The sequence below is a fragment of the Rhizoctonia solani genome, chromosome 10, assembly GCF_016906535.1.
Source record: "Rhizoctonia solani chromosome 10, complete sequence".
NCBI lineage: Eukaryota > Fungi > Basidiomycota > Agaricomycetes > Cantharellales > Ceratobasidiaceae > Rhizoctonia > Rhizoctonia solani.
The window spans coordinates 882,512-909,161 of record NC_057379.1 but is presented as its reverse complement, the minus strand read 5'-3'; the positions used below and the strand labels follow the sequence as shown (position 1 = coordinate 909,161).

The window sequence follows — 26,650 nt, the reverse complement described above, 5'->3', positions numbered from 1 at the left end:
CATTGTCTACTTCTCGAGGCATCAACGACACGGTGCCATGCGTAGTCTACGGCTCCGAATTTATGCAGTACTCAATGGTCAGTCCCATTAAGTTATTGTAGCCTATGGCCCATTTATTACTAGTAATTAAGTAAAAAAGGATCATAAATACTACACAATAATAATACATAGCGCATACAACGATCAACAAGCCAGATTAGAGCGGAGAGTACAGTCATTCACCAGCAAACTCAAAAGTCCAAATCCCGATCCCGCATCAGCTCCAAGTCTCCATCTCTCTTGACCTCTTCTGCTTCGTCTGTTTCTTCGCCCGACGTGGACATCGTCTCTACATCGACATAGTCCTCCAGCTCAACGTCAGACTCGCTCGTCTCCGAAGGTGATGGGGATAAGAGCGATCTTGCGAGAGACTCGACGTGAGGAGTATAAGTTGTCAAGGTACTACCAGTCCCATCACCAGGTAGTTCTGATGAGATGGTACGCTCGGTCCCCATAGTATGTGATGTAGGGACAGTGGTAAGAGTGGTGGGGCTGACGACAGACTCGGCATGAACAGACTGCTCGACGTCCGGTGGTGAAGCAAGTTCGGTTTGCACATTAGAGGCTGGGGCTGGATCCAGGACCGCCAACGAAGGATGTTCATCCACGGTGCGTTCGTCCGAGTCCATCGCTTCTGTCGAATCGTTCTCCAGGTCCATGTCTTCAGGCAGTGGTACCGATACCGGGTCTACTTCGGCTGTGCCTATCTCAGACTCGCATGCCTCCATCGCAGATACTTCGGCTTGTGGTTCATTGGTATTCTTCCATGCGTCCGTCTTCATCTTGTCAAGCCGTTCCAGCTCCCTCTCAATCGCATTCACTGCTTCCTTCCGTGCCCTTCTTACTTCTGCATCTCCGTACGACTCCACTCCATCCAGTTTCGTCAGCAGTCCCGTCAGCGCGTGCTCGTACCCATGCACCGGTGCATTGTTGGCTGTGTATGCAAGTTTCGGTGACGGGCCGGGTAGAAAGTCGATGTGGGTCGGGAACGTAAACTCGGACTGGAGAGTGGCGAACGAAGATAGGATAGACTGGATTGCAGCGTGCGAGGGTGCGGTGTCGATTTGCTGCTCGTCTACTTCTGGTTCGGTTTCGACCGCAGACCTGGGCTCGGCTGGAGCAGGAGATTGTGTAGATGATGCGGGGGCATCGGTCGCAGTGGGTTTGGGCGTAGGCGAAAACATAGGTGGTGTGGATGGTGTTCGTAGTGGAGTATTTGTCTGACGGTCCTGTAGCTCCGGGTCAGTACACACTTCTTGTACATTCACACCCACTCTACCTACCTCTTGCCTATGACCCTGTCCGCCATACAGAGCCTCGAGAAGACCCTCAAGCCCTCCATCGTACATTGACTGCCGCGAACGACACTGCTGTGCCTGTCGCCGCCTTTGCAGTTCTGCTTGTCGTCGTCGCTCCAGCTCCGCCTCAACTTGCCGCTCGTACTCTGCTCGTCGCACCGCAGCTTCATACTCTCTCCGACGTCGCTCCATCTCCTCTGCTTCTTGCTGTCGGCGTATGTATGCTTGCATCTGCCGCCGCCGCTGGAGCTCTTGCTGCATTGCTAGCTCCTCGTATGGGATGTAGTGGTGGTGATACGAAGGTTGTGCAAACGTGAACATCGTGTAGAGTAGATCAGGTACAGAGCAATGTGAGAAGTGATGAGGTGTGGGGCCTATGCGGCGGGCTTATATACATACTTGCGGGAGGAACGCACGTAGGACGGAGAGGCCTGGAGATCATGGTAGAAAACGGTGGAATGTGCTAGAACCACCGGATTCGGAAAGTGCGTGAATAAGCGCGCTTACTCACCCTCTTAGTCAGTCATTAGTCACGTGACCTCCCACAGGCCCGATGTCCCGATATCCGCACCGAAACGAAGCTTACGACTTGCTCACCAATACGATTCTCTCCTTACTTCCCTCGTGTACCCGGACGTATATGCGCCAAAATTACTGAGCTTGGCCCCGAAGTAGCCCCCTCGATGTGCCCCTCCCTGGCGACTCGTCGGAGTAACTGGCCCAGTCACATTCTAAACGCTAGCCCCTCTGCTCTCCGTCGTGTTAGCGACAGGTCCCAAAGTACCGTAGTTTTGCCTTAAAAGTCAACGTGTCACTTGAGAAACATTAGAGTGTTATGCCACATGGGGGAGAGGAGACGGTTCTAGCGATTGCGTGCATCATTCGCGCTCACGCGACGAGCTTCTCTGACCGACGGGCCGAGTTGGGGCTTGAAAGAAGTGCAACAACGCTCCACATATTTTACCAAGAAAAACGCGCGCGCCGGGATCCACGATTCGACCGAATATTATTTTCATTAGTTGCGGTGTTCGACAGCATTAGAACCCCCCTCTGTAGATAACCTATTCCAAACATACCTACAACGCCAACGTCCCGTATCCATACTAGTGTACGTAGCGCTTAGCCTTACCAGTGCCCAATTCCCCGAAATGGAAAGCCACAGGTGGGCACATGACCAATGACACACTCTTGGTCGAGCTCAACTGTGTTCAGATGACTGCGGGGTAAGAGGGCAGATGACCTCCTGGTCCGCGGCAAGTTTCGATGGTTTTTGACAAATGTTGTATATATAGTGTACATCGTTTCCTCTGTATTTGTTTTCCTCTCTTTCTTTCTCTCTCCATTCTGTCTAATTTATCCTCTGTTGTATGTGGTTATACGGGCACCCACACCTGACTCCCCTCGATCAACGCGCCCCTACATCAATACACTCCCTTTACACCCACCCCTCGTCATCTGACTGGAAGTTGCGTGATTAGGGTATGGGCTGGTGTGAACAGTGCGGGGTAAAGGAGTTGGTTAGTTAGTTAAATACACAACTGGTGAGCCCGCGTCGTGGGTGTTTCTTCCGTCCCCCCCTTCCTCGCCCTTTCCATGGATCCATGCTCTGGTGTTCACCGCTTTGAATTTAAACCCACATGAGGGAGGGTGGAGGATGATTGTCCCTCTCTCCCTCTCCCTTGGCAAATCAAATCAAACTCGACTAGACTTATATGGGTTGTCCCCAACTCGGACACAAATATGACGTAGACGAACAGGGACACCCCCACGGGACCGCATACATTCGGACACATCAACATTGAGCTCTTGGCCCAACATATCGATGTCCTGGGAGGCAGATCTAGTCCATTCATTCAAAGGGCGGGCAAGGGGGAGAGTCTACGCACAATACGCAACCCTTTCCTCTCGCTCCTCCCCTTTCTTCTTTCCGTTGCTTCCCCTCGCTACTCGCTCTTCATTAAGATTATCGCATACCGAGAACAGTCATGTCCCAGCTTCGTCGGTCTCGACCCACATTCCGCACCACACTCTCGATCTCTTGCGCCATCCTTCCTCTACTTGGCGTGTACGAGTGCGCTGCAGACCATGACTTTACTGGACGCCTTCTCCGCCCCACACCTCACCCCTTCTTCCTCCCCCGAGTCCGTCGACTATTTTAATTCGGGTCCATACCCCAGACAAGAGCGCCGCACGATCCAGTTTTAACCACGCATGAACTCGAAGCGAACTAAGCTGCTCGCTCCCTTGGACTTGAACCTCGGTCACAACACGTGTTCTCCCTTGGCGCCATTCTTGAAAACAGACTTTGGGTACTCGCAACATAGCCCATTTGCGCAACGTAAAAAGTCCACCCGACCGATCGACCGACCGACCGACCAAACTCGCGGCGCAACTCAATTTCCCCAACCCCCGGCGCCTGCACCTTCACTCAACCCACCCAATTCTGCCTCCTGACAATTCCGCCCTACTCAATTCGGTTCTTTTGCCACCCTCTGCCAGTTCGGCTCCTTCCTCGCTCAATCCAGTTCTTGCGCCCGCACAAACCCAACTCCCCGCCCCGCCTCGAGGTCGCCCACGCACAAGAAATGACAAAAGTTTCAAAAACGAATACAATTCATACACACATACTATTCGTACATTTTTCCCAACTCCCGACTTATCCTCCGTCACAAGACGTGCAAAACGACACATCGTACGCAGGACACTGGCATCAAGAATTCGTGACTAATAAACTACCCCCCTCCTCTCTCCGAAATCGAGACACTACAAACAGGACAACGGAGACAAAGACGACAACCGAGGTCTTGGGTGCACACGACTTGGAATATCCACAACACGGCAACGCAGGTGGTAACCGATTAAATAGAAATAGGAAGCAGTAGAGATCGTGATTAAAAAAAAAGAAAGGATACGGGGGTGGAACTAGTCCTCCATCTTGCCGCTTCCATCGCTCAATGCCCTATTGAAACTTGATCAGTCTCCGAGATTCGAGTGAGAAAAAAGTGGACTTACGACTCGTCAACCTCGTCCACCCGCTCGCTCTTGCCCACGCTCAGGCTCACGCCCCTGCCGAATCTGCCTCGACGAGCGCACTGCCTTCCACGCTCATCCTCATCCAGCAGACTCTCTTCGTCTTCGTCCGCACTCAAGGTCTCGCCGGCGGCGGACTCGAGTCGGTTCTCGAGGGTGGCCATGATCTGGTTGGAGAGTTCGGGGTTGAGGGTGGATGCGGGGGACATCATCGAGTCTTCGTCTTCGATGGAGAAGAGGTTGCCGAGATCGACAGGAGTGGACGAGTCGCCTGTGCGAAGCAGCGGGAGGGGGGATTCGTCAGAAGCGGGAGCTCCATCAGCGGTGGTGCCTCGGTAGTGAGACAACTGAGATTCGAGCTCGCGGTTCCGGTTGGCTTGGGCGCGGACGAGCTGTTGGAGATACCTATGAATGAGATGGTCAGCATGAGAGATGGGGCGGAGGTAGCGGGATAAGGGACTGACTTGATATAATCGACGCTCTTGCGCAGAATCATGCCCTTGTTCGCTTTCGGGCCTTCTCGGGTGCCTTCTTCATCTACAGCGCCGAGTATGTCATCCTTGCTGGTGGGCGTGGGATTCTCGGACAACAAGCACTCGGGGATGAGTGTGCTGAGTTCAGATATCTTCTCGTTGATGTTGTCACGTCGGCGTCGCTCGACGGCATTGTGGGACTCGCGCCTACGACGGCGTTTTTCGGAGAGTATCTGGGCCCTGATGCAATCGATCAGATCAAGATGAAAAAAAATATGATAATAAGCGAATACGAACTGTTTGGCAGCGAGGTCTTCGGCCATGGAGACCTTGGCACCGATGCTCTTTGGACTGGCGCCGGCACCGGACATGGCGAGGCTGGAGCCAAAGCCAAAGGCAGCTCCGTCGTGCTGGGAGCCATGGGTGGGGATGTACCACGCGTTCTGGCTGGGGATGGTGGCGACGGGAGGAGGACTGGGGGAGCTGATGCTCGCCCGCTTCCTTGCTCCTGCGCCGCGCGAGCGAGAGGTCGAGGCAGCAGCGGGGCCGCGGGACCGGGAGCGAGAGGCAGCCGAGCCGGAGCCGCGCTTGGAGGGCGCAGTGTTGATATTAGTCAGAGGCGGGGCGGTCTGGGAGTAGGGCGAGTCGGCAGTGGTGGGGGAAGCGAGGCTCGGAGTGTCGGCGCGGTCGGTGCCGCCCCTGAGGAAGGCGTAGTCTGAGCCGTCGAAAAAGGAAGGAATGGATGCGGCAACCGAGGTGGCGGGTGCGGATGCAGGGAAGGCATGGTGGGCAGGGGGGAATGGGCCGGTGGGCGAGAGGATGGGGTGGCCAGACGAGGCGTGCGGGAACTGGTGCGGATCGAACGGGTTGGGCTGCGGCTGTCCATGGAACGTCGGGTGAGCGCCTCCGTTGGTCGCATTGCGCGCATCGCTCTCGGATATCTGGGATCATATCGTCAGTGACCAGCCAATGACTCGACAAGTGGTCAGCCCCACCATCGAGGCCAGTGTATCGCTAAAGTCGACACTTGCATGTCCGTCATACTTGACTCGGTTGAAGGCGTCAAAGGGCGAGCCAAAGTTGTTGTGCGAAAAGTACATCGATGGATCGTATGCTGAGCGGCGGCGGGGCGGCAGAGCGAGCATGGCAGGTCAGTCAGTGAAAACGAGAGGAAAAGAAAAAAGGTAATATGCGGGGGGGAACCACTCCATCCGTCCGGGGAATTATATACTCACTCGGTGATGGCTGGCGTTCTTCATCCTGCTTGTTTGGAACCTCGAATCCGGCCTGGCGCACCTTGGGCTGGGATATATAGAATGCCATCTCTAAATCACCTTATCCTATCGTTGTCGAGTGCAGACGGACCTCGGCCCGTCGCCAAATAATGCCATACACTCCGGGTTTCTGGGCCGGGACCCCAGAGACTCTCAGTCCCCATGGGGCCCACCCCGATTGTCGCGCATGTACTCGTTCTCCCCCGCTGTCTGTTCCTGCCCCGCCTACTCCTTGTCTTGGTCACCTTTACCCCCATCCCCGAGATGTGTTGCTGGCACACCCCACTCCCCGCTCGCACTAGGAGCACCACCCACAGCACAGCACCCCCTGCTGGATGACCTACCCGATACGGTTCCCACAACTCAATTTCATCACGTTCTTCTGCATTCGGAATAACCATACCAGATTGCCTGTTTCCCAAAATGCGACCGCGCGCAACCGAAGCGTCTTCCCAATTATGACCGTGCGACCGCCCTCCTTTCCCCCTCTCTCCTCCTCTTTACTCTCCATCCCCTCCCTTCCCTTTCTGTTCTCTCTTCGGCCCGGTGACTCTTACCAGTACACGCTCCAAACCAGCTCACTCGCAAGACACTTTCAAGCTCACTATACCAAGCCAACCCCATGCCGATCCCCGCCCCGCGCATCTCAACCAATCCCAAAAAAGAAACCCATCAAAACGTCGAAAAACCCCGACCCCGATGTGCACCCTCGCCCCTCCCCCTCCCCTCTCTATCCCCTCAAGAAGCCAATTCTTACATGAAGCTAAACACTCTTCGCAATATCGTTTTTCCCCCTCCTGCTGTTCGATTTTCCCGAATGTATGCGCTCACGCTTTGTCTGACGATTGTGCTTATGTGTGTGTGTATGTGTCATTGTCATTTTGCCATTGTCAATGATATTGTCGTTGTCCCAACGAGGCAGCAGCGAACAGATTTCATATTCGTGCCCGTGTCATATAGGACTCCACTTTTAGTATAGAGGAGAGAGAAGGGGGGGAAGACAATTTCCATTGCTATTTCATTATGTTTTACTTGAAATCCAATTAATAGTCGGTACAGCATGACACACTTGAACATGTGTATTCCCTACAGAGACACTTAGCAGCCTCGTTTCGAAGCCATTTGGCATGCCCACCCCATACCCGCACAGTTGTACCCCGCAGTAACTGTGGGTCTAGATGGCTTTTCAAAAAATGGCCGATACGTGGGGGTTCGGCCGCGGGTTTATTGGGGATGGGTGTGTGCGTAACCTGGCTGACGAAAACAATGTACAATATACAGTATACAATATACAATATCGGTTAGTAGTATCGCGCGAAACGACACTAGTAATATTGGGTTGACTACGAGGGGGTGTGCCACCAGGTGCGAAAAAACAGTCTAGGCCATGCGGGTCGTGCCTAAAACATTCGCGCCCGCCTTACCTCCCTATAGCTAGGGCTCCTCTCCCCGTCCCCGCGCAACACCTCGAAATTAACCTTTAAATTTAGCGCGCGGGCCCTGGATAGGTTCGGCGTGGTGGGGTACAAGGAGATCGTGTGGCTCACATAATAAACCTAGCCATGCTTAATTCGTTCAAGCTCACGTAGATCCTCCCTCCCTCTCTCTCACTCTCTCACACATAGAGAGTTGACGGGACATGATCTCTTGGCAGTTGGAATTAGCGATAGGACAACAACGCTAATTGGACACCTCCAAGCGTGATGCGGGGAGTTTCGGAATGGTTGTGTTTTATTTATATTATTATGAGACCAGACTCTATCGCATATCGCTTAAACAGCTATAGAGTTTGTTCGCCGGGCACTCGCGCGCGCGTTCCAAGGAGCGACTATCTCAAGCCCACTATATGTGTATTCCTTGGCAGACTCCACTTGTCCAGTCAGGTGGGGGGTGCCCAGCTGTGGTTTGGCGTTCAGGTGCATCATCATAGTTTGTATCCTATCACCCATCAGAACCTCCAGGTCCGCAAGAGGGAAGACAGCTTGTGGGATTTTTTTCTTTCTTTCTTTCTCCCCCCTGGTTCAATCGAGAATCACGAGAAACTGGTAAGCAAGTAATCCCTAACCCGCGGATAATTATAAAACGATCAACGATTCTAACGATTCACTCGAAAAGCTAATATAATACACTGGGTGTGTGCGTGTCTCTATGCGTAAAGAAGTCAGAAGGCTGGAATCAAGAAAGCAGCGATTAGTGTTCGAATACGAGAAACAGCAAACTTTACTGTATTAGGTTTAACTACCGGTCGGTCGCTGGAATTTGCAGGGCTGGGCGAGTGAGAGCTAGGGCTGGACATGCATATCTACGACAGAACGAATAAACGAACAAGGTTGTATATATTAGACTGTATGGAGCTGGTGGGGAGGGCGGGGCCCGTTTGGCTTACATCAACAATAGCCAGCACCACACGAACCTATCGCATCTTGAAGAAGATCTCCCATACATAAGAAAAAAAGAAAGCATCCATCGCGAGATGCATACGGCAACCGGTGCACACGGGGTCCCGCGAGAACACAAACCCAAACCAAGAGCTGGTCCAGATGCGAGAAGTGGGTTCGCCGAGTGCCTCAAAACGGCCACGAACACGGAGATTGCCCAGCGCATACATTGATTTGTACACACAAAATTTATCGACCCTTGTTGTTCGTTTAGCCTAAGCATGCAAATGGTGACCGATAGTGGTACACCCCCACGTGCGAAATGAATCAAACCGTCAAAATATATTAGAATTACCTCCAAGGGGAATAAGAGACGACTATGACGACGAGCAACGGTACAGTTGAAAAACGGTAATTCATCTTGCCCACCTCCACCCCATCCATCAAGATCGAACACACAACTCCTATTCAATCTCAATACTTGATTCTGATGGTCTGCGGCCCAACTTGAACAAAAAAAGATCTAGAAACGCACCATTTATGATAATAACACCCTCTCATTTCAACCTGTAATTTCCAAACAAGAGAGGGAGAGGGAGGCAAGACGATTGGGGCGAAGACTGGTCCCGCTTACTCCCTCGGCCCTGCTTCGGCACACTCAGACCCACATGGAATGGCTCGCGGATATACTCTGGATTTAGATATGTCGGCGGCGGGAAGAATTCGGAGGCTCGAGTTCCACATCTCTCGGCTCTTTGGGAAACGCAAGGCAACTCGTTGGTCCGCCTTGCCATGTCTGTACGGCCATGAGCAAATATCAAGCTCGCTAATGTTTTAGATCAGTCAATATGCGAGAGATTTGGTTCCAAATGTAAGCGCAACGGGTGATGCGGATCCTTAGCTGCTCGTATCATTGTTCGGAGAGAATTCCAGGGAAACGAGTCGCGATGTCCAACAGCGTGTGCAGCAGAATGGGCTCAGCATTGGTATAATATACATAGTGTGATTGCCGGATTTGACAGCTCCAGAGCGCGCCGTGCGCAAGGCGGGCTCTGATCCGAGCCAAATGAGACGTTCGGTAGCTTGCTCCTGAACTGTTTAGACACCACTCTCCCTTCCGAGTCATTTCCCACTACCTGTTTGGATGTAATGCATGCTAGGGTTGGTCGTTCTCCGGCCCGGACAAGGGGTTCCAACCAAATGAGCTATATGCGACCTTCTTTTGGATTTGTTCGATTTGCTCAACCCAAATCTTCGTGTTTGACCAACGTCTGGCAACTTCTAGACGTAAATCCGAATATTCCCGCGGTAGGTTAGTCAATGTTTCCTCGTCCAGATCGGAGCATGCTAATTCGTCCAAGTGAGAAAAAGCATATCAATCAAGTCTTTGGATGTTTAGGTCCGGGTCGCGGTGCCGGGCCTGTTGCCGGTTGCTGCAACACAGAAGTCCCAGGGCGAGAAAAATATCTATCAAAGTGAGTCCCCGGGGCCCTGTAGGTATGGTGTAGATCGTAGATTGAATCTCACGTTTCCCACTATTCTCGTATCGCGGGGGATTGTGCTTCCACACGTGTGGGCACATGCTATGACGATTGTAGAGGATCTAAGTCCATACTCTCGGGTACTCTCGCTATGCGGATAACCTGATATGCGTCTTGGCAAGTCGTTTATGCGGTCCGACATAACGAGAATATCTGGGAGACTTCAAGGTCCGAGACGGTCCTATGGCGCTTCGATGCATTCTGTCCCTAGTCGAGTATGAGTCAAAATTACTGGAGCCTTCACATACAAGATACCTACCCCTGAGCTTCCATGCTCTACGAAAAACCCGATGTACCATTCAGGCCTGTATGCCAGCAAATCCTTTTTTTGCCCGGGAGATCACTTCTTTCGGCAAGAAGGAATCGTGACAAAGGCTTACCTGTTGATACTCAGATCAAGACAAAAAGAGGACGAACATATGAAATTTAATTTGCAGCCTAATCCCTGTCAAGGGGTAACTTGACATACCACGATGACGTGCGGGAGGGGACCTGGGATCCCTAGGAACACAAAATTAATAACGTGTATGCAACCTCGAAGCGCAGGTGAAATATTACCGAAAAGGTAATATTCACCGTCTGAACCCCCGCAACCCGGACAATTCCGTAAGACCTGGCATTAATCGCGCGAAGGTGGAATAAGCATGCATATCAAGTTAGGAGTCCAGTAATTGGATGCGTTGGCAAGCCCACTTCATCGCTCTGAGCGCTCGGATGTTTCTCCATGGGATGATTGATGGTTCATCGTCGGACCTTGCCGGTGTAGCGTATGCTCGCCCGTTGCCGAGGTAACCACAGGCCTTCGATATCATACCTAAATAAGCCTCAAGCGCACAGAAAAGTCCCGTTCCGACGGCCAGAGAAATGAGAGAACTGGAAGCATGTCTAGGATCTGAGGCAAGGTCGGAAAATCATTCCGGCTTGAACAAATAAGACAGGCGGTCTCCAGACGTCATCTTCTAGCGAAAAGATGGGTGCCATAAGTGAGTGAAGACAAAAGAATATATGAGGCCACAGTCAAACATCATCCACAAATTCCTGAGATGGGATGTAGAGTCTGAAATGAGGTGGGGTAGTGGGGTGATGATCGACGATTCTTCAAGGCACATGCATGCCCGAACACATCAAACGCGGGGTCCTAGTACACTTGAAGATTTTAGTGGGGTGAGCCGAGTGTGGGCGCTTTTCTGGTGAGGTGTCCTCGCGATGGGTGGGCCTTTGTCGGCACGTTTTCAGCCCAGCACCGTTTGTCAGCGCACTTGACTGTCTCGGTCCTCCATAAGGATATTGTGAAGTGATAGGATCCGATATACTCTTCCTAATGGTCACAGAACGTTCGACAACGGCCTCGCTCACCAACCCCGGGGGTTCGAACGACATCAGAAACCTGGAGCACCCCAGAATCAAGGGGTGGGGCAAAAAGATCAAACGACCTGCAATGGTGGTGCCAGCAGGGTTTGAGATCGACCGTGATTTCCAGCTTCGCATTCTGCGTAGAGACGAGTCGAAATAAGTCAACGAAAAGTGTCAAGAATATATCGATCCAGATCAACCATCAAACGACGACAAGTGTAATGATATTCCAACTTACGCTAGCTGCAAACACAGTAGATCTCTCCGATTCGATAAATCAAGGCAGGCTTCGTCCGCGGAAGGTGATAAACGGTGTATGGGGTAAATTCCAGGGAATAACCATGTCGGGTCCGTGGTCGTGTCTGATCGAGCGCCTTCAACTGTCAGCAGTATGAGAGAGCGCAGAATAACGATAGGCAGGGGTGGGAAAGATCGACTGAAAATACGATTAGCGCCTCATACAACTTATATCCATGGTCTGCTTTGAGTGACATCATAATCTCATTTATGAGAAGAAAGAATCTGTTCGGTCCGGGCCAGTTTATGGTGACAAGTGAAATATGGGTGAGTCAGATTCCTAATCCGTCAGAACAATGTATGCAGACTCACGTTTCAGCCTGGATGCACTCGATACCGCATATACTAAAACAAAGCGGAGGTTTAATATGCAGGACGTGGTGGCAGAGATTCTGGGAGGGTCAAAGGGGGACCGGATTCGCGCAGTCAATCAGCTATCTATAAGCTATTGACCGAGCGCTGAGCATATCGAAATATTTGATAACTAACAACGCAATTCAACCGTCGGAGCGTCACATGCCTTTACGGCTGGTTCGAATTAGCCTAGAAAACGTGTCGGTTGTGAGATAAGAAGCCCACCTGACCCACGTACACCTACACTCTGTAACACTGGATTGGTGTCGAATGGACGTTTATGGGCTATGATGGCGAGTGGTAAGTATGGTCAACAAGGAGTGCACCGCAGCGCATGGGCGCTGAGGGCTTTGAGACAGGGGCCACAAGAGACCATACAGGCACGCAAACCGGCTTGTCTATTTCAGTAAGCTCCATTGGATTGTGTGATAAACCCGATTAACAGCGAAATCGTCTCTGTTGCTGCGGATTGTGGATCACTGCGCAGCCTGCCAAGCTGCTGAAGAGAGTAGCAATGTACAGAGAGACTAACCTCCGTTGATCGTAGTAAAAGTTCGAATGAGTTACAGGGTAGTATAGGATTACTGCACGGGGCATACAGTAAGTTACAAAGCAAGTTGAACCTAAAACTCACGTACCGGATTAGCCAAGTCTAACAGTAGGAATGCCGGGCGGCCGAGTTGGTCACAGGGTTGTCCAGTTGAATCACGCGAGCATGTTTTTCAATCACGAGCGTCAAGCACAAGGATCTTGGGTTTTGTATGTCTCGCATACAACCACCTGCAGCGCGCCGATGAAAACAATGCTCCGAATCTCCAAATAGGCAATTCGAAGGCACAAGCACACCATTGGAGGTAAAGTGAACCACATGTATAGTCAAGTTACTTTGCGTTGTCTTCCGAGACACGAATTAATTCCGACTTGTCTACCCAAAAAAGCCGAATTCAGGCCTGTTGATCGAAGCTGGTAGGTAACCCTCGGTTCTGTCGGGGTTAAGCCCGGTGGAAACCTAGTAATACCAGTAGAACACATCGAATTACACGCCAGTAGGTTATATAAGTGGATTATCAAACACATCGAAGACATACCGCTCGTCAGTCAGAGTGGTGTAGGCTATCCACCCAATCATATTCAGCTCCCTAAGGCTCGCCTCGTTGGTAAATGGAACTTATAATATTATGAGTTAAATGATATACGGTTGATCGATCAACATAGCGAACAGGTTAAACACAAGGAACAAGTGGATATGCTACATTGGATCACACGGGCGTACCGTGTGAATCAACGACATTCAGCGTCGCTTGCGCTTGCTATCTTCAAACACGCCGTCTTTTCGTTGGTCTACCCTTGCAAGAAAATCTACCTTTTCGAGGTATCCTGCACCTCCTGCTTTTCGGTTCCGTTCGAGTTCGTCTCTTTCCTACGATAGAGATAATTCATTCACTGGATCAGATGGATTTGTTTCAGAACTTACCTCCTGGGTAGCTGACGCCAGATGAGACTGCCAGTCCAAGCGAGATTTGTCCAGAGTTGTTAGTTTCTTCGATTTTGCCGCGGCCGCCAGGCCAGAAAGTGACTTCCGAGGCTTCGTAGGGGGTTTAGGTTTGGCTGACGATGGTATTTCCATTTTCGAATCTTTCATCTCCACTAGGGGAAGAGGACTGGTACTAGGGGTTAAATTCCTAGAACCCGGAGTTGAGATATCAGGCGTAGTTGTTGAACTCGCGCCTCGGTCGTCCGTGGCTTGGTGCTTACACCACTCCTGTGCCTCTGGAGCGTCTTCAGCAACGACCACCTTTTCTCTAAATGAGATGTTACATATTTGGCAAGGGACTCGTCAATCACGAACTTACATTACATCTTCTCCCGCGAATCGGTATTTCTTCTCAATGGTAACCATCTTCGCTTCGAATTTGGGAGTTGAAATGTTTGAGCCGACAGGTTCAGCTCGAGTTGATTCCAAGAATGAGCTCCAAAGTGCATCGCGGGCCCTATGTTAGACAGATACCAGTGGCGACCTGCTCAGCAAAATATGATTCCCACACGGTCCACGCCTAGATGCTGGGCTTACGCGTCGTCCGGAAGTAGTTTATTATTTTTTGTATCTAGAGCTTCCTCTGTACGCGGTTTCTTGGCCTCTCTCCCAGTCTCGCTATCCGAGTCAGAATCTGGTGTTGCAATTGTGAGTTTAGAAAACAAAAAGGAGCAACACTATATATGAGGTTGCCAACCTTGTTCTCCCGGAACATAGTCGTCGTCATCCTCATCCGAGTCAAGAATCACAGAGCTGAGAGTTGGAAGTTTAGACATTGTTGTCGTCGTCGACCGAAGCCAGTGTGACGCAAAATGATCCGCGTTTACCTTCCGATTGGCAATTAGGCCAATTACAGTTTCCACTTGCAGTGCCCCGAATAATTCCTCCCTATGGATACTTTGAAACCGAGGTGCATCATGCTGATCAGTTGCGATCCATTCGTGAGTTTGTGCGGCAACATATAGGGAAGACTTCGACTCGCCCACAGCGCTTATTTGATAGCTAGGATAGCATAGCGACCACTGCTCCCGCGTCTCCTTCCGCTGTGTTCGCTAAACAAACAATCGTTTCTCCCGCTCCAACTTCCTGAGCAATACTTTGTTGTCCTACTCAGCCGCTGCTACCGTTGGGCACTCGTACTCAGTCTCGTTATCGATGAAGGAAACCAAGTGGAACGCCTCGGAGGTATGTGCGAGTATAAAACAGGAGGGTGGGCTACGACAATTCTCCATCCCCAGCTGGTCTACCACTTCTCCTTCTTGTGCAGGCTCACACATTTGTTCTTTGGTTCGTGCTCCTTTTTTACATTGCTTGATGTACCAATCACTAACAACCTATACTTTATAGGCTAGTCCAAAAAGCATTCATCTAGTCACTTTTTAACCTTCAGGCTGTGCCTCGATCTAATACTTTCTTTGCCTTTCTATTAAAACTGCAATCCCCAATCAGTCAAAAATGTTGGCCCGCGTCATCTACCTTTCTGCCATCGCCTCGCTCGTCGCTGCTCACGGCACTATCACCGCGGTCAATGGTGCCAATGGCATCACCGGAGCCGGTATGGGTATCGACCCAAACACACCTCGTGATGGTACCAAGGCGAAGCCATTCCAGGTTGGTATTTTACCCATTCAACCCAAGTCTATTCTAAACAATAGCATTCTCCAATAGCAAGATACTAGTATCATCCGTGACCGAGAAATCGACTCTGGAAAGGTCGGACCTTGCGGTCGTACCACCGAAAAGGGTGCTCTAGACATGGCTGCAGAGATGGAAGGCAAGTTCTTAAAATAGTGTCGTTTTCTGTCATCTAATATTATATCTAGCTGCATCGTCCGCCGGTCTCCCATCGGCTACCGCTGACGGTGAAATTCAAATGACTCTTCACCAAGTTAACCAAGACGGTGCTGGGTGAGTATATTTATTAAAGCAATTTGCCATGGTTCATTTCTCATCTAAAATATTACAGTCCTTACACCTGCGACATGTCCGGAGACGGCGGTGCTACCTGGCAATCCGCTACGGTCACCAAGAACGTTCCTGGTGCTTTCCTTGGTCTCTCTACTGCGACCGCCGAGGACTTCCCTCTCAACGTCCGTGTACCAGCGTAAGATTTTGCACCAAATTGTATGAACGTTCGACTAATCACATGGTACAGTAACATGCAATGTGCCGGTGGCCCGAACGGGGATGCCTGCGTCGTTCGTTGCCGCAACGCTACCCCTGCTGGACCCTTCGGTTCTTGCGCCGCTTTCACTACTGCCAATGCCGGCGCCGCGGGTGGAAACAAAGCTGCTGCCGCTGCTGCTCCCTCTACCAAGTCTGCTGCAACTGGAGGCAACACTGCTGCGTGAGTAACTACATCAAAGGAGCGCATATACTCTGTTACTAACATCACCTCAGCGCTGCCGACGAGAACAAGCAAGGCGGTGGAATTGGAGGTGGACTCAAGAAGCTCCTTGGTGGCCGCTCTTACCCGAACCGTCTCGATACTTCCAAACGCGCACTCTCCAAGCCCGAGGATTTCTCTGACGAGGACGCTAAGGATGCGTAAGTTGTATGCTTACCTACCCTCGGTTTCAGTTTGCTTAACCCGATGTCTACAGCGAACTTGAGGCGAAGCTCATTGCTGGTCTTAACAAGCGTGCTGTTTCTTCCGCTGACCAATTCGCCGACCAAGATGCCAAGGACGCGTGAGTAGCCAGTTTATCAGCTCGATTACAATTGAATGCTGACATGGATGGAACTTGAAGTGAACTTGAGGAGGAACTCATTGCTGACCTCTACAAGCGCATGGCTCCCGTCGAGAAGAAGCGCGTCATTCGCTCCAGGGTTGTGGGTAGCCTCAGCGGTTACTGGATCTAAATGCCTTGGGATCTCGTGCCGTTTCTTCTCATTTGCTTGTGCTCCATTTCTGCTGGATTGTATCTGATCATGACATATCCTATGATCAATTAGTTGACTAGATGTACCCCTCTGAGAATATAGTGGTTATTCCGGCTCTGTTCTGATTTGAAGATATCGCAAACGTGAGCCCAGTCTACCTGACATATGGATTGTATGGATTTGTCAGACGTGGGCGGTTGGGCGGTGAACCTTCCACAGGAGGACATACCGGAGCCCATGCGGACCGCAAGTAGACAATATTCCTTGTGATTCAAAGGAGTGTCCAAAACTACCAAGCGGGGAGAGGGGGAGGCCAGACCGGAAAAGTCCGAGTCAATTATTTCGCTATCAAACATCACGGATTCAGCTTTACCGGTACCGCAAACACACAGAGCGTCAATAAGCAGATAGCCCGAGGGAGCATACACGGGGCTGTGCCTGAATATTCGTTAGGCGTACCAAGATAACGATCACTGTTAGGCGACCCCATTGATCAGGTTGTTAATTAAAGTGTGTTCGATAAATCCGCGACTCCCGCGCAGTGGCGAGTCTTTGGGCCGAACTAATGCGGGTGCCGGCGGCTGGTTCAAGCTTACCTGCTGATGGGAGAGTGTCACATAATCGATCTACGCCCTCATTAACATATGTGTGGATGATTCGCCCGAGACCGATATGCGCCTCGAACTCGCATCAGACTCCCCACGCAGGAAGATTAATGCGGGGAAAGAGTCCCCCCGGTCACTCTTTGCCCTTCCGGCATGATTGGTTCATTCAGGTAGATACCGCGCCTTTTGCAAAATTTTTCATCGACCCATATGGACAATCCACCCCAAACTGGGCATGTCAGTGACACAATGGTCTCCAGACTCTGATTAATCTCAAGGTCGGAATCGGCTTCGAGTGGTTAAGGACTGGCCACAGTGATAGACTGGACTCGGACCTGGCGTTCCTGGAGGCCGTGCATGTATGCGCTCTATAGCCTTTTGTGTGATAATGTAAGTTGGTCATGACTATATGACGCGATCATCCTGGTTCTGGCCGACTGCCTTGTGAGCTGGCAGCCGTAGTCATCTTATGTAACTGCCCTTGAACTCGCGTCCTTATCGTGTCAATTTTTTCTAGCCAACCGCAAAATTGTATTGCTTGCGCGCTTTACGTTAGATATCTTCACCTGAAAGGGTTTCTCGCGGCCTGTACAGAGCAGTTTCAGGCTGGCCATATTGTTGTGATAAATTTAGCAACGAAGCTAGTCGAAAAACAAACTACTAGAAACAAGCAATGATTCTCAATTCGATAAGAATTGTATGTGTCTAGGGTCATTAGTCAGTCTACCCGACTATTGGACTATGTCCTGCCCACAATATTGTCGGATTTTGCTGCATCGCACACCTTTCCAATCTAAACCAACACTGAGACTTATTCTAAGAGTGATATGAAAGTTATTGAAAAAGTACTGTTTCGTGCATGGGGGCTGAAAATTACATTGGAGGATATCTTTCCCAATCTGCAATGGCTTAGAATCCGAGCTTGTCAGACATTCAACAGAGGGACATAATTGGGAAAAATCCCTCCAGCTGCCGACCTGAGAAGTGGCAGGTCTATGCGAGATTTGGTGTTTGAATGGGAAATTTCACAATCCCAGAGTATGAGTCTTTGTGGTGCACACTTCTTCACGAATTCTTCGAAAGAGGAGAAGTCTTCGAAATAGCAAGATAGCATGTATAGTGCGTCCAGATCCAGAGGAGACTGAGTCTCAACGGGTTGATCATGTTGGGGGGTCATTGGAGATGGGCCCCAATCATCCACCGGATTTACGCCCCACCCATCCACACCCAAGATTCGAAGTTGTAGTGGAAGATAAAACCAAGCGAGTGGTAGAATCTTATCTTCCCATAGGGGTGGCCGGACACGTATTTCTCGTACATTTGAGCGTGACACAAAGTCCTTGAGCACGACGGAAATTGGGTTGCAGCAGAGTGATAATTGTAGAGGTTTCGAGCCAGGATTTAGCCACCGGAGGAATGTTTCTACGCTCGAGTCACTCATATTCATTAAATCAATTACCTCGAGTTCCTTCAGAGCTATGGGAGAAAAAACCGTATTGTTGTGATACGTTTCTCTGATTCTGAAATTACAGCAAATAGTACGCAACTGGGGACTCGACCCGAGGAATCTGACAAGTTCTGAGTCAGAAATACGATGACCTTCGGGAAGTCGAAGTTCTGTTAGCCCGTGATATGCCGCACTATTCCAGAAAGGATAAACGCCTTTGAGGTGAAGGGTAACCACGGATGCCCATGCATATTCTAACTGTCGCTCAGATAAAGCAAGCCAGGGCCAGTACGGTTTCGCCCATGAGGGCCTGAGTAGGCCTCAGGCTGAAGGAAAATCGGAGTAAAATATCGACCATATGGCACATTTATATTGAGTTCACGGAGACCCCCAGGTAAGCAGTTAGTAAGGCAATGCTCCAAGGCCCTAGAGTGTATGGCATGGCATTGGTAGTGAACGCGTAGTCCTAATGTTCTTATACGAGGCATCACCTCAGGGGAAATGAACTCAAAGTTTTCGGGATTATTCTTGCGCATCAACTCATTCCATACTTTACGTTCATCCGGAGGGCCAGCACCAGGAAAGTCCAGTTCGAAGCTACTATTGTTGTTTGACTTCTTGGCTTCACGGTAAATACCTGGATCAATGATGTAGATGTCTATTGGTAATGGTTGTGCTCTAGTCACATGGACTTTTGCACGGTCGTGGAACCCAATGCTGAGCGGGCATGAGAGGACAATGTCAATGTGAGACCACAGGGAAGGACAAGCAACTGCAATCCGTCGCCACCGTGAGCATACCTGTGCAATTGTATCTGGGTATTTGGGGAGTTGCACTGGATTATCCTCGTCATTCCAGTGGTATTCTGTTTGGAAAGGGCAGGGCTGGTCGGCCAAAGCTAATTGAAAGATATGCGTGAGGATTTCGACAGGAAGGACAGTGATAGGTGCATTCGCCGTATTACTGCTTGTTTGATTGACCATAGCTTGAGCATGGCTGGCTACCCCTGTGAGTCACGACAAATAGATATTCGGCGCTTGTAATTGAAACCATTGTGGGTTTCCCGTGAAAGGTATATAACCAACAACTTCCAAATCAGGTGGTTCTAACACACTCCATGGACACATGGTTTCCAGGACTCCCCGCTCTAAGCGTGTTTCTTTCATGATCAAAAGCACACCTATAACCCCTCCGCATCGGCCTGACGGCTCACCCCTTCTCATATCACTCCGCAGCTGATCTATTGCACTCTATGCAGTGTTTACATTCGCACAACTCAAGTATCACCAGTACTGTAACTCACATGAGGATCTGGCTATGCGGAAAGGACCCCGGCGCCAACAGCAGGTGGAATCATACATACGTCGACAGCAAGAAGCGGAGGAACTATGCAAAATCTGCCGGAGCTAGTGAGCCCGAAATGCTCGAGAAGCATAAACAAGATTACCATGGGTGTCACACATAGCTCGTTTATTTCCTGCAATCATTAATTATATATATTTAATATTTGTGATTGACCACCATGTTGTAGTTGCGCAGATCAAATGCTTTCACCCGATCGCAACTCCGAACCAGCGGTACGGTGATACGATAGATGCTAAGATCTGTAGAGAACACCTAACATGGCCTCCCCCGATATCAGCAGACAGCCCTAAGGGACAAACGCATACCCTGGTCATGAGTTACCATTCATTATGTTCCATTATCGACGGAACAACCAATATATGCATATATATGTTCACCCCCACTGATCCCAGACAGCGCACCTCCGTAGTTGCATTTAAACTTGATACTGGATTAATTTTACCATATCTTTCCTAGTACCTATTTAGTATGGCTGAGTTCCAGATACCTGAATGCCATTCACCGAATCGAATTGCATGGCTGGGTATTCGCCGAAGCCAGTTCTGGCCCCCATTCTACAGCCAGAATGGCCGTTGCGTAAGAGTAAAATGTTCGTGTTTTCAACTTAGAAGAAAGGGCTCAAGGAAATCAAGCATTGTATTCGATACGCTGGCGCGACTTACTCATTTGTGAAATCAAACGCTGTATATAGCTCGAGAGTTACTTTTGACTATATATGTGCGCTTAGATTTTTGTTTTTTATGTGATCGAACCCTGTGGTTTGATCAATTGAGCCTCTTAAATACAAGATAGAGTTTGTGCAGACTACCTGGACTTATCCAGAGCAGTATTATACGATTCTAAGCTATCGCCGCTCTCCCTTCCCAAGCTTCGGAATATAGTCTGATGTTAGTGAATTGGACACCCATCATCTGTATACAAACAAAACCGATCACTCTCCCATTGAAAGAAAGGAATCCCAAACTATTCAATCTCTCACAGTATACAATTTGAATTCAGTAATGTACAAGATAGCCACAATGTCCCCAAACAAATGAAACAGCTAGAATGCATCTTCCAAGTCATTAAATCCTTTCTCCCACATCACGCAATAGGATCAATTTCTTATTTGACCAAGATTCGATGATTATTCCACCATGCCTGTGCGAGAATCAGCCTGTTCGGCAACTGAAACCGGAGGGTCTTCCTGAGCGACCTCCCTCTTTCCTGATTCAGCACTACCAAGGACCGATGGTTGATCCGAGTCCTGAGCAATTGGGGTAACAACAGAGTCGGAGGAAGCAACGGATGTCACATTCGTTGGGGAATGTGGTTCACAGTCTTCGTCGCGGGGCAGCGGAATGGAAGCAGGATCGACCTCGGGTTGGGTCTCCAAAGTCAATTCCGGCGCTGTACCAGCCATTTCCGTATCAACATCGCGTAAAGTCGCAGTGCTTACGTCCTTGAACTGCTCGCGCCATTTTTGAAGTTTCTTGACATCCAGTTCCTCCAACTCCCGTTCGATCAGGAGAACAGCGTCCTTCCGTGCCTTGCGAATAGTTTCTTGGCCATACGATTCGACCGCGTCCAATTTGGTTAAAAGGCCCATAAGGAGATGCTCCTGTTGATGGAGTGGAGCGTTGTTGCGAGTATATGCAAGTTTAGGTGTCACTGCATCGGCATCGTCAGGCGAGTTGAGAAAGTCAAGTTTTTCGGGGAATGTAAATGAGGACTTGAGATCAGAGAAGGATTTAAGGATATCGGAAATGGCGGATTGAGATTGGTTTGTCTCGGCACTGGGCTCTTCAGTTTTGACGTCGATCGTGGATTCAGAAGTGGCATGAGCGCTCGGATCTGGGATCGACACGGGTACTACAGTGCTACCAGTATCACCTGTATCCGACACTGCACTCTGCAAAGCAAGTAAAAAGTTAGAAAATGCTCAAGTACGATACGGAAGCAGTGCCGCTTACACCTTCAGGCTCTTGCATCTCTGCCTCCGGCGTCCAAATGGGATCCACTCGTTTCTGTCTCGCTCGAGAATCTGATGATTTTGCGCGTCTCCCGTACGAAGATGATGGATTGCGATGGGTACGGTCTCCATACAAAGCATCGAATAGATCTTGAACATCACCCCCAAACATGCTTTGAGGCCTTCCGCCTTCTCGTTCCAGGGGCTGGGTCAATCTCACACGCGGAGGTCGGGCCTGTGCGGGCTCGCTGAACTTTCGCCTGCGTGCCTCGATCTCTTGCTGGCGGCGGTACCGTGCCTCGGCCTCTCGACGACGCTCGTATTCGGCTTGGCGTCGGGCATATTCTAGTTGCTCGGCCCGGCGCCGGTTGAGCTCTTCTATTCGACGGCGGTGCTCTTCTGCTTGACGTATCCGTTGCAGCTCGTACGGATCATAGGAGTAGAATGAAGGTGAATAGGGACTACGGCCAAAAGGATACATATTGAATCAGTTGTAGTGATTCGACCAGCAGAATGTGGGGGCAGCTATAGGATGGTGGGCGGTGGGATGAAAGTCGTTGCGGTGACGGCGACTTTATACTATGAAATTAGGCTACATAGGTCATGAGGATGTGGTGGAGTTTATTGGCGAACATGCTCGATTTTGCTGGAACATTTAAACCAAAAATGGCAGGTGTTTGGTTGTGCGTGCTTCTCCAGTGACGTCACCGGGCTCATACTTTCTAGTGGGTATGGATTAACATAACTTTCAACAAAGGTTAAAACACCCACAGCGCTAATATTCATTAATTAGAAAGCAGAGAATATATGCGTTAAATGTATGATCAGATCGATATTTGAAGATGACTCTGGGATATTACTATGTATCGTAACCACTTTCATTTACACACCATTAGCCCAGACACACTTTTAGGAGGTTTTTCAAATCACCAAAAAAGTTGGTCTTCTTGAGGAACACACGATCATAAAATACTACTATTTCTCCAAGTTTGACCGATTCTATCCAAGATATATTCGGTCTCAAGTAGTTTGATATCATTCAGACTTATTATTGTCGCTGGCACCCTGAAATTCATTGTCTCCATCAATATGGGTATCCCAACCTGTGTCTAGATCTCACTGAGCACAGTAAGGATATCATAATTCTATCCCAAATGTTTACGCTAAAATCAGAGTAGATAGTTGAGTGATCAAAGTTTGTGTCTTATCACAAGGCTAGTTATAGTGCTATAAGATCCTGCCAAGATGCGTGAATACATTGGGAACATGCGTGATAGGGAAAAAAGCGTTCCTGCTATATCCTAACAGATATCTTTCGGACTCGTCAGGCTATGTGCTCACTCTCGTGCGGGAGTTTGCCGTCCTCCTCGAGTCTGGCACGAACACGCAGTACTTCCTTGGACCAATTTGTGCGAAGGATGACGTACGCCGAAACAACGGCCGAATAGAAAAGCGGTGGCGAGCCCGATCCACAAACCTCGGAGTTCCATATTCCACCAAAATGCAAGATATATACCTAGAGGAATACCTATATAACCGGATCAATATTTCAGGGTAAGACACTTGGCAAGTCGAAGCAATTACCGACGACATAATACGCCGTAACATTGACCAAGGCACCGAGCGACTGCTTTCCACGAGCACGAAGAGCACCACCTGTAACTGCATTCATGCCATCCACAATCTAGGAGCAGGCGTTCGCATTTGAATATCCATGAACTTTCGATATATGTTGAAACATAACCGTACCTGGAATAACGCAACCAAGGGCATGATATCACCAACAAGTCGGATCACGGTCTCATCGTTGTTGAAGAGATAGCCCCATCGCTTTCGAAACACGAGGAAGAACTTCAGCCGCAATCCTTGCTTTTTTTCCGTGGCCTGATCCCAACAGATTACCGATTCGCACGGTCGTGGCGACGCCCAGCGCAAAGGGCGCTGGTACGATGTTGAAGAGGATACGAGAAGAACACTCTGAGCTGCAAGGGCAACCGGCCCTAGCCTGAGAAAAAGCTTATTCGCAGCCTTTCATGATAAGATAATCACACTATCACTGAGAAGCAGCAAGCCCAACAAGCTCCCATGACCACCACTCACTGGCAATCTGCCCAGTGCCGGCCAGCCCTAATTGAACCAAGGTTCCGAGCGAACGGAACGACCTCCGACCAATTGGATGCCAGGCCGTCCCTGGAGTGTACAAAAGTCCGTACGCAACGGAGCATACGGCGATAAGGTTGAAAGAGATTGCAGTTGCAAGGGGTGCGCCGACGAACCTGAGGAAGTTCCTTTAGAAACTCGTATTCAGCAGCGACATCTTACTCACCCGAGTCGGATAGGCTGCGGTCCCCACACGAGTATCCAGTTGAGCAACGCATTAATAGGCGCAATGATGCCTATAATCAAAGACGGCACATGCATGAGACCCTGCGCCTGGAAATACCGACTGGGCGATAATGTGCATTTGAGAAACCAAGAGTGAAACACTTGGAGGAACATACCGAATGACAACATTGAAAATAAGCAGGAAGACCTATACTCAGCCACTTCAGATAGATCCCTGCCAAACGAGCGATTTCGGGCTCTTGACGAAGGACAAGAAGAATTGACTCGGCGCTGTGCCAAACGCACAAGATCGGCTACAGAGAATTCGTGTCATTTCGCGCATCGCAATAGATGAGATACAACCCGACTCACAATAATGGTAAAACTCATGACAACTACCATACGCTGAGTCCTAGCCCACGTTCCGTGGGTTATCACTGGTCCACGCCTGAGGCAAAACTATCCAACGCACTGGCAAGCCCTGAACGATACTTAGGCCCGTCACAGACGCAGTCATAGAACCCAAAGTAGAGGCTGCCAGCCCTTCCGTGGATAAATGACCGATAGAGATCACAGAGGCAATTACGAGTGAATACTCCAACAAATGTGTTCTGAACCCAGGTTAGAACGAATGCCAAGGATGTCCAATAGTACTTACGCAAAAACAGGTGCGGTATACTTTAATAAAACCTAGAAACAAAACATGTAACTGGAGTTGGTCAGGTTCGCATCAGAAGCGCACCTTAGATTCTTGCAAACGCTCAGTCCATGAAGGCTCCGCCTCATCCTCTTCCTTGTCATCTCCTTCTTCGTCGATTCTGGGCACACTTGTGCCTCCTAAGTGGTTCCGCTTCGGGAGGGTTGCAGGCATCGAGATACTTGGCCGACGGGTGTTACCGTGACTTCCTCGCCTATTAGCTCCAACCGGAATTGAGCCGTAGCTCATACGCCTGCGGGTCGGACTTGTACCAGGAACATGTAGGTATCTGTTTGTAGGGCTGGTCCCTTCAGCGCCATCGTCCTCAAGAACACTTCCGTCTGGTCCGATTTCCGGACGACTGATGGCCGCTGGGGAATGATGGAAATGGTTGAGTAGACCATAATCCGAAGGGAGCGAGCCTGAACTGAAGTGGGGAACAGTCGAAGCCCTTGGTGTTTCAATACTTTAAAATTAGAAGACCTTACGATTGAATAAAGCAACTTACATTTCTGACTTTACTGATGAATACAGTTGTATTTGAGACTCGGAGCTAACAAAACAAAAGTGGTGACTGGGTCACAACCTAAAAAAAACAGAGTTTAACACTTCCGTCTGGTCCGATTTCCGGACGACTGATGGCCGCTGGGGAATGATGGAAATGGTTGAGTAGACCATAATCCGAAGGGAGCGAGCCTGAACTGAAGTGGGGAACAGTCGAAGCCCTTGGTGTTTCAATACTTTAAAATTAGAAGACCTTACGATTGAATAAAGCAACTTACATTTCTGACTTTACTGATGAATACAGTTGTATTGAGACTCGGAGCTAACAAAACAAAAGTGGTGACTGGGTCACAACCTAAAAAAAAACAGAGTTACTACAAGTTTTTCTTAGCGCAGTATTTTTGTCGGCGTCGGCTTGAAAAGATTGATTGACGTCGTGGTTGAGAAGGTTCTCTTGCCTTGGGTCGACTCCGGGGGTGGTTGGAGTCAATGAAAGTACAAATCCCGCAAAATCACGTGTTATGACAGCAATTGGAGACCTTCTTCTGCAAGTTAGATTAGATTAGATCGAAGGATGATTAGGCTTTTAGACAAACAACCACATCCTGGTGGAGTCTCTGCTACATGCACCAAGGACCACATAACCAGTCCTCCTTTTTCACGTTCTGTGCATAATCTTGTGATAAACCTGATGCCTGAGTACCATGGGCTGTGATCCATGCCAACTACTATACCCCAGCCAGGGACTGACCTATCGGGCAACGGCCACCTAGTAAGTACCGCTTATTATCGCGTACTACTATTTATGGGACTAACTCCACCGAGCCAGCCGCCCAATGACGTGCGGTTTGGACTAAGTATGGTCCAGGTCGACCTGTGGCTAAAAACCCATTATGAGGGAACCTTCACTGATGAAGGTGTTCCGCCTCAACTCCATACAAACACGTCAGGTTCCATCGAATCCTTCCAGCTCTACCTTCGCGCTCAACCCCTTTGACGTAATAAGTTTCGAACAACCACCCAAACAGGTTGGTTTAAACAAACTTCACCCTATAATCGAGGAGTCGGTAGTCCATCCAATGCGCATGCCATTACGACACATAACCCACCATCCAGCACGATAATTAGCCGTGGATGAACGAATGCGTCATGTTACCTTCTCAAATGGCTACCGACGTCGAAGACCCTTCATGGTTTCAGCCCCGAGGGCGAAGGCGAAGGATACCCTTGGTTGCCGAGGTCTAGTCAGGGTCCTTAATGGAGGGTGTAAGTGATATTGTGGCACTTAATGAGTTTAAAGAC

General features: G+C 49.7%; 8 protein-coding genes across 8 annotated transcripts; 3 read left to right on the top strand and 5 right to left on the bottom strand.

Moving 5' to 3' along the window:
- Positions 1-230: 230 nt before the first annotated feature.
- Positions 231-1,658, bottom strand: RhiXN_08471 (BAG domain protein; the record flags this gene model as incomplete). Its single annotated transcript, XM_043328287.1, has 2 exons — positions 231-1,268; positions 1,323-1,658. 2 exons carry the CDS (start codon positions 1,656-1,658, stop codon positions 231-233), a joined length of 1,374 nt encoding a protein of 457 aa, XP_043183672.1.
- A 1,664-nt stretch (positions 1,659-3,322) lies between these two features.
- On the top strand, positions 3,323-4,065 carry RhiXN_08470 (uncharacterized protein; the record flags this gene model as incomplete). The annotated part of the gene is made up of 2 exons (XM_043328286.1): positions 3,323-3,478; positions 3,640-4,065. 2 exons carry the CDS (start codon positions 3,323-3,325, stop codon positions 4,063-4,065), a joined length of 582 nt encoding a protein of 193 aa, XP_043183671.1.
- A 194-nt stretch (positions 4,066-4,259) lies between these two features.
- Positions 4,260-5,985, bottom strand: RhiXN_08469 (helix loop helix DNA-binding domain protein; the record flags this gene model as incomplete). The annotated part of the gene is made up of 5 exons (XM_043328285.1): positions 4,260-4,296; positions 4,350-4,772; positions 4,832-5,080; positions 5,138-5,781; positions 5,836-5,985. 5 exons carry the CDS (start codon positions 5,983-5,985, stop codon positions 4,260-4,262), a joined length of 1,503 nt encoding a protein of 500 aa, XP_043183670.1.
- Positions 5,986-13,328: 7,343 nt separating this feature from the next.
- On the bottom strand, positions 13,329-14,347 carry RhiXN_08468 (bucentaur or craniofacial development protein; the record flags this gene model as incomplete). Its single annotated transcript, XM_043328284.1, has 5 exons — positions 13,329-13,457; positions 13,512-13,839; positions 13,891-14,028; positions 14,109-14,205; positions 14,269-14,347. 5 exons carry the CDS (start codon positions 14,345-14,347, stop codon positions 13,329-13,331), a joined length of 771 nt encoding a protein of 256 aa, XP_043183669.1.
- A 679-nt stretch (positions 14,348-15,026) lies between these two features.
- Positions 15,027-16,433, top strand: RhiXN_08467 (uncharacterized protein; the record flags this gene model as incomplete). Its single annotated transcript, XM_043328283.1, has 8 exons — positions 15,027-15,182; positions 15,240-15,315; positions 15,395-15,479; positions 15,538-15,675; positions 15,727-15,918; positions 15,972-16,118; positions 16,175-16,261; positions 16,322-16,433. The coding sequence occupies 8 exons, from the start codon at positions 15,027-15,029 to the stop codon at positions 16,431-16,433; spliced, it is 993 nt and encodes a 330-aa protein (XP_043183668.1).
- Positions 16,434-18,760: 2,327 nt separating this feature from the next.
- Positions 18,761-19,489, bottom strand: RhiXN_08466 (F-box-like protein; the record flags this gene model as incomplete). The annotated part of the gene is made up of 1 exon (XM_043328282.1): positions 18,761-19,489. One exon carries the CDS (start codon positions 19,487-19,489, stop codon positions 18,761-18,763), a length of 729 nt encoding a protein of 242 aa, XP_043183667.1.
- Positions 19,490-20,997: 1,508 nt separating this feature from the next.
- RhiXN_08465 (MATE efflux family protein) lies at positions 20,998-25,018 on the bottom strand (the record flags this gene model as incomplete). The annotated part of the gene is made up of 13 exons (XM_043328281.1): positions 20,998-21,762; positions 21,824-22,283; positions 23,164-23,195; positions 23,250-23,350; positions 23,407-23,506; positions 23,572-23,827; positions 23,880-24,098; positions 24,149-24,255; positions 24,324-24,461; positions 24,520-24,595; positions 24,657-24,758; positions 24,806-24,837; positions 24,890-25,018. 13 exons carry the CDS (start codon positions 25,016-25,018, stop codon positions 20,998-21,000), a joined length of 2,517 nt encoding a protein of 838 aa, XP_043183666.1.
- A 1,048-nt stretch (positions 25,019-26,066) lies between these two features.
- RhiXN_08464 (uncharacterized protein) lies at positions 26,067-26,345 on the top strand (the record flags this gene model as incomplete). The annotated part of the gene is made up of 2 exons (XM_043328280.1): positions 26,067-26,120; positions 26,178-26,345. The coding sequence occupies 2 exons, from the start codon at positions 26,067-26,069 to the stop codon at positions 26,343-26,345; spliced, it is 222 nt and encodes a 73-aa protein (XP_043183665.1).
- Positions 26,346-26,650: the final 305 nt, after the last annotated feature.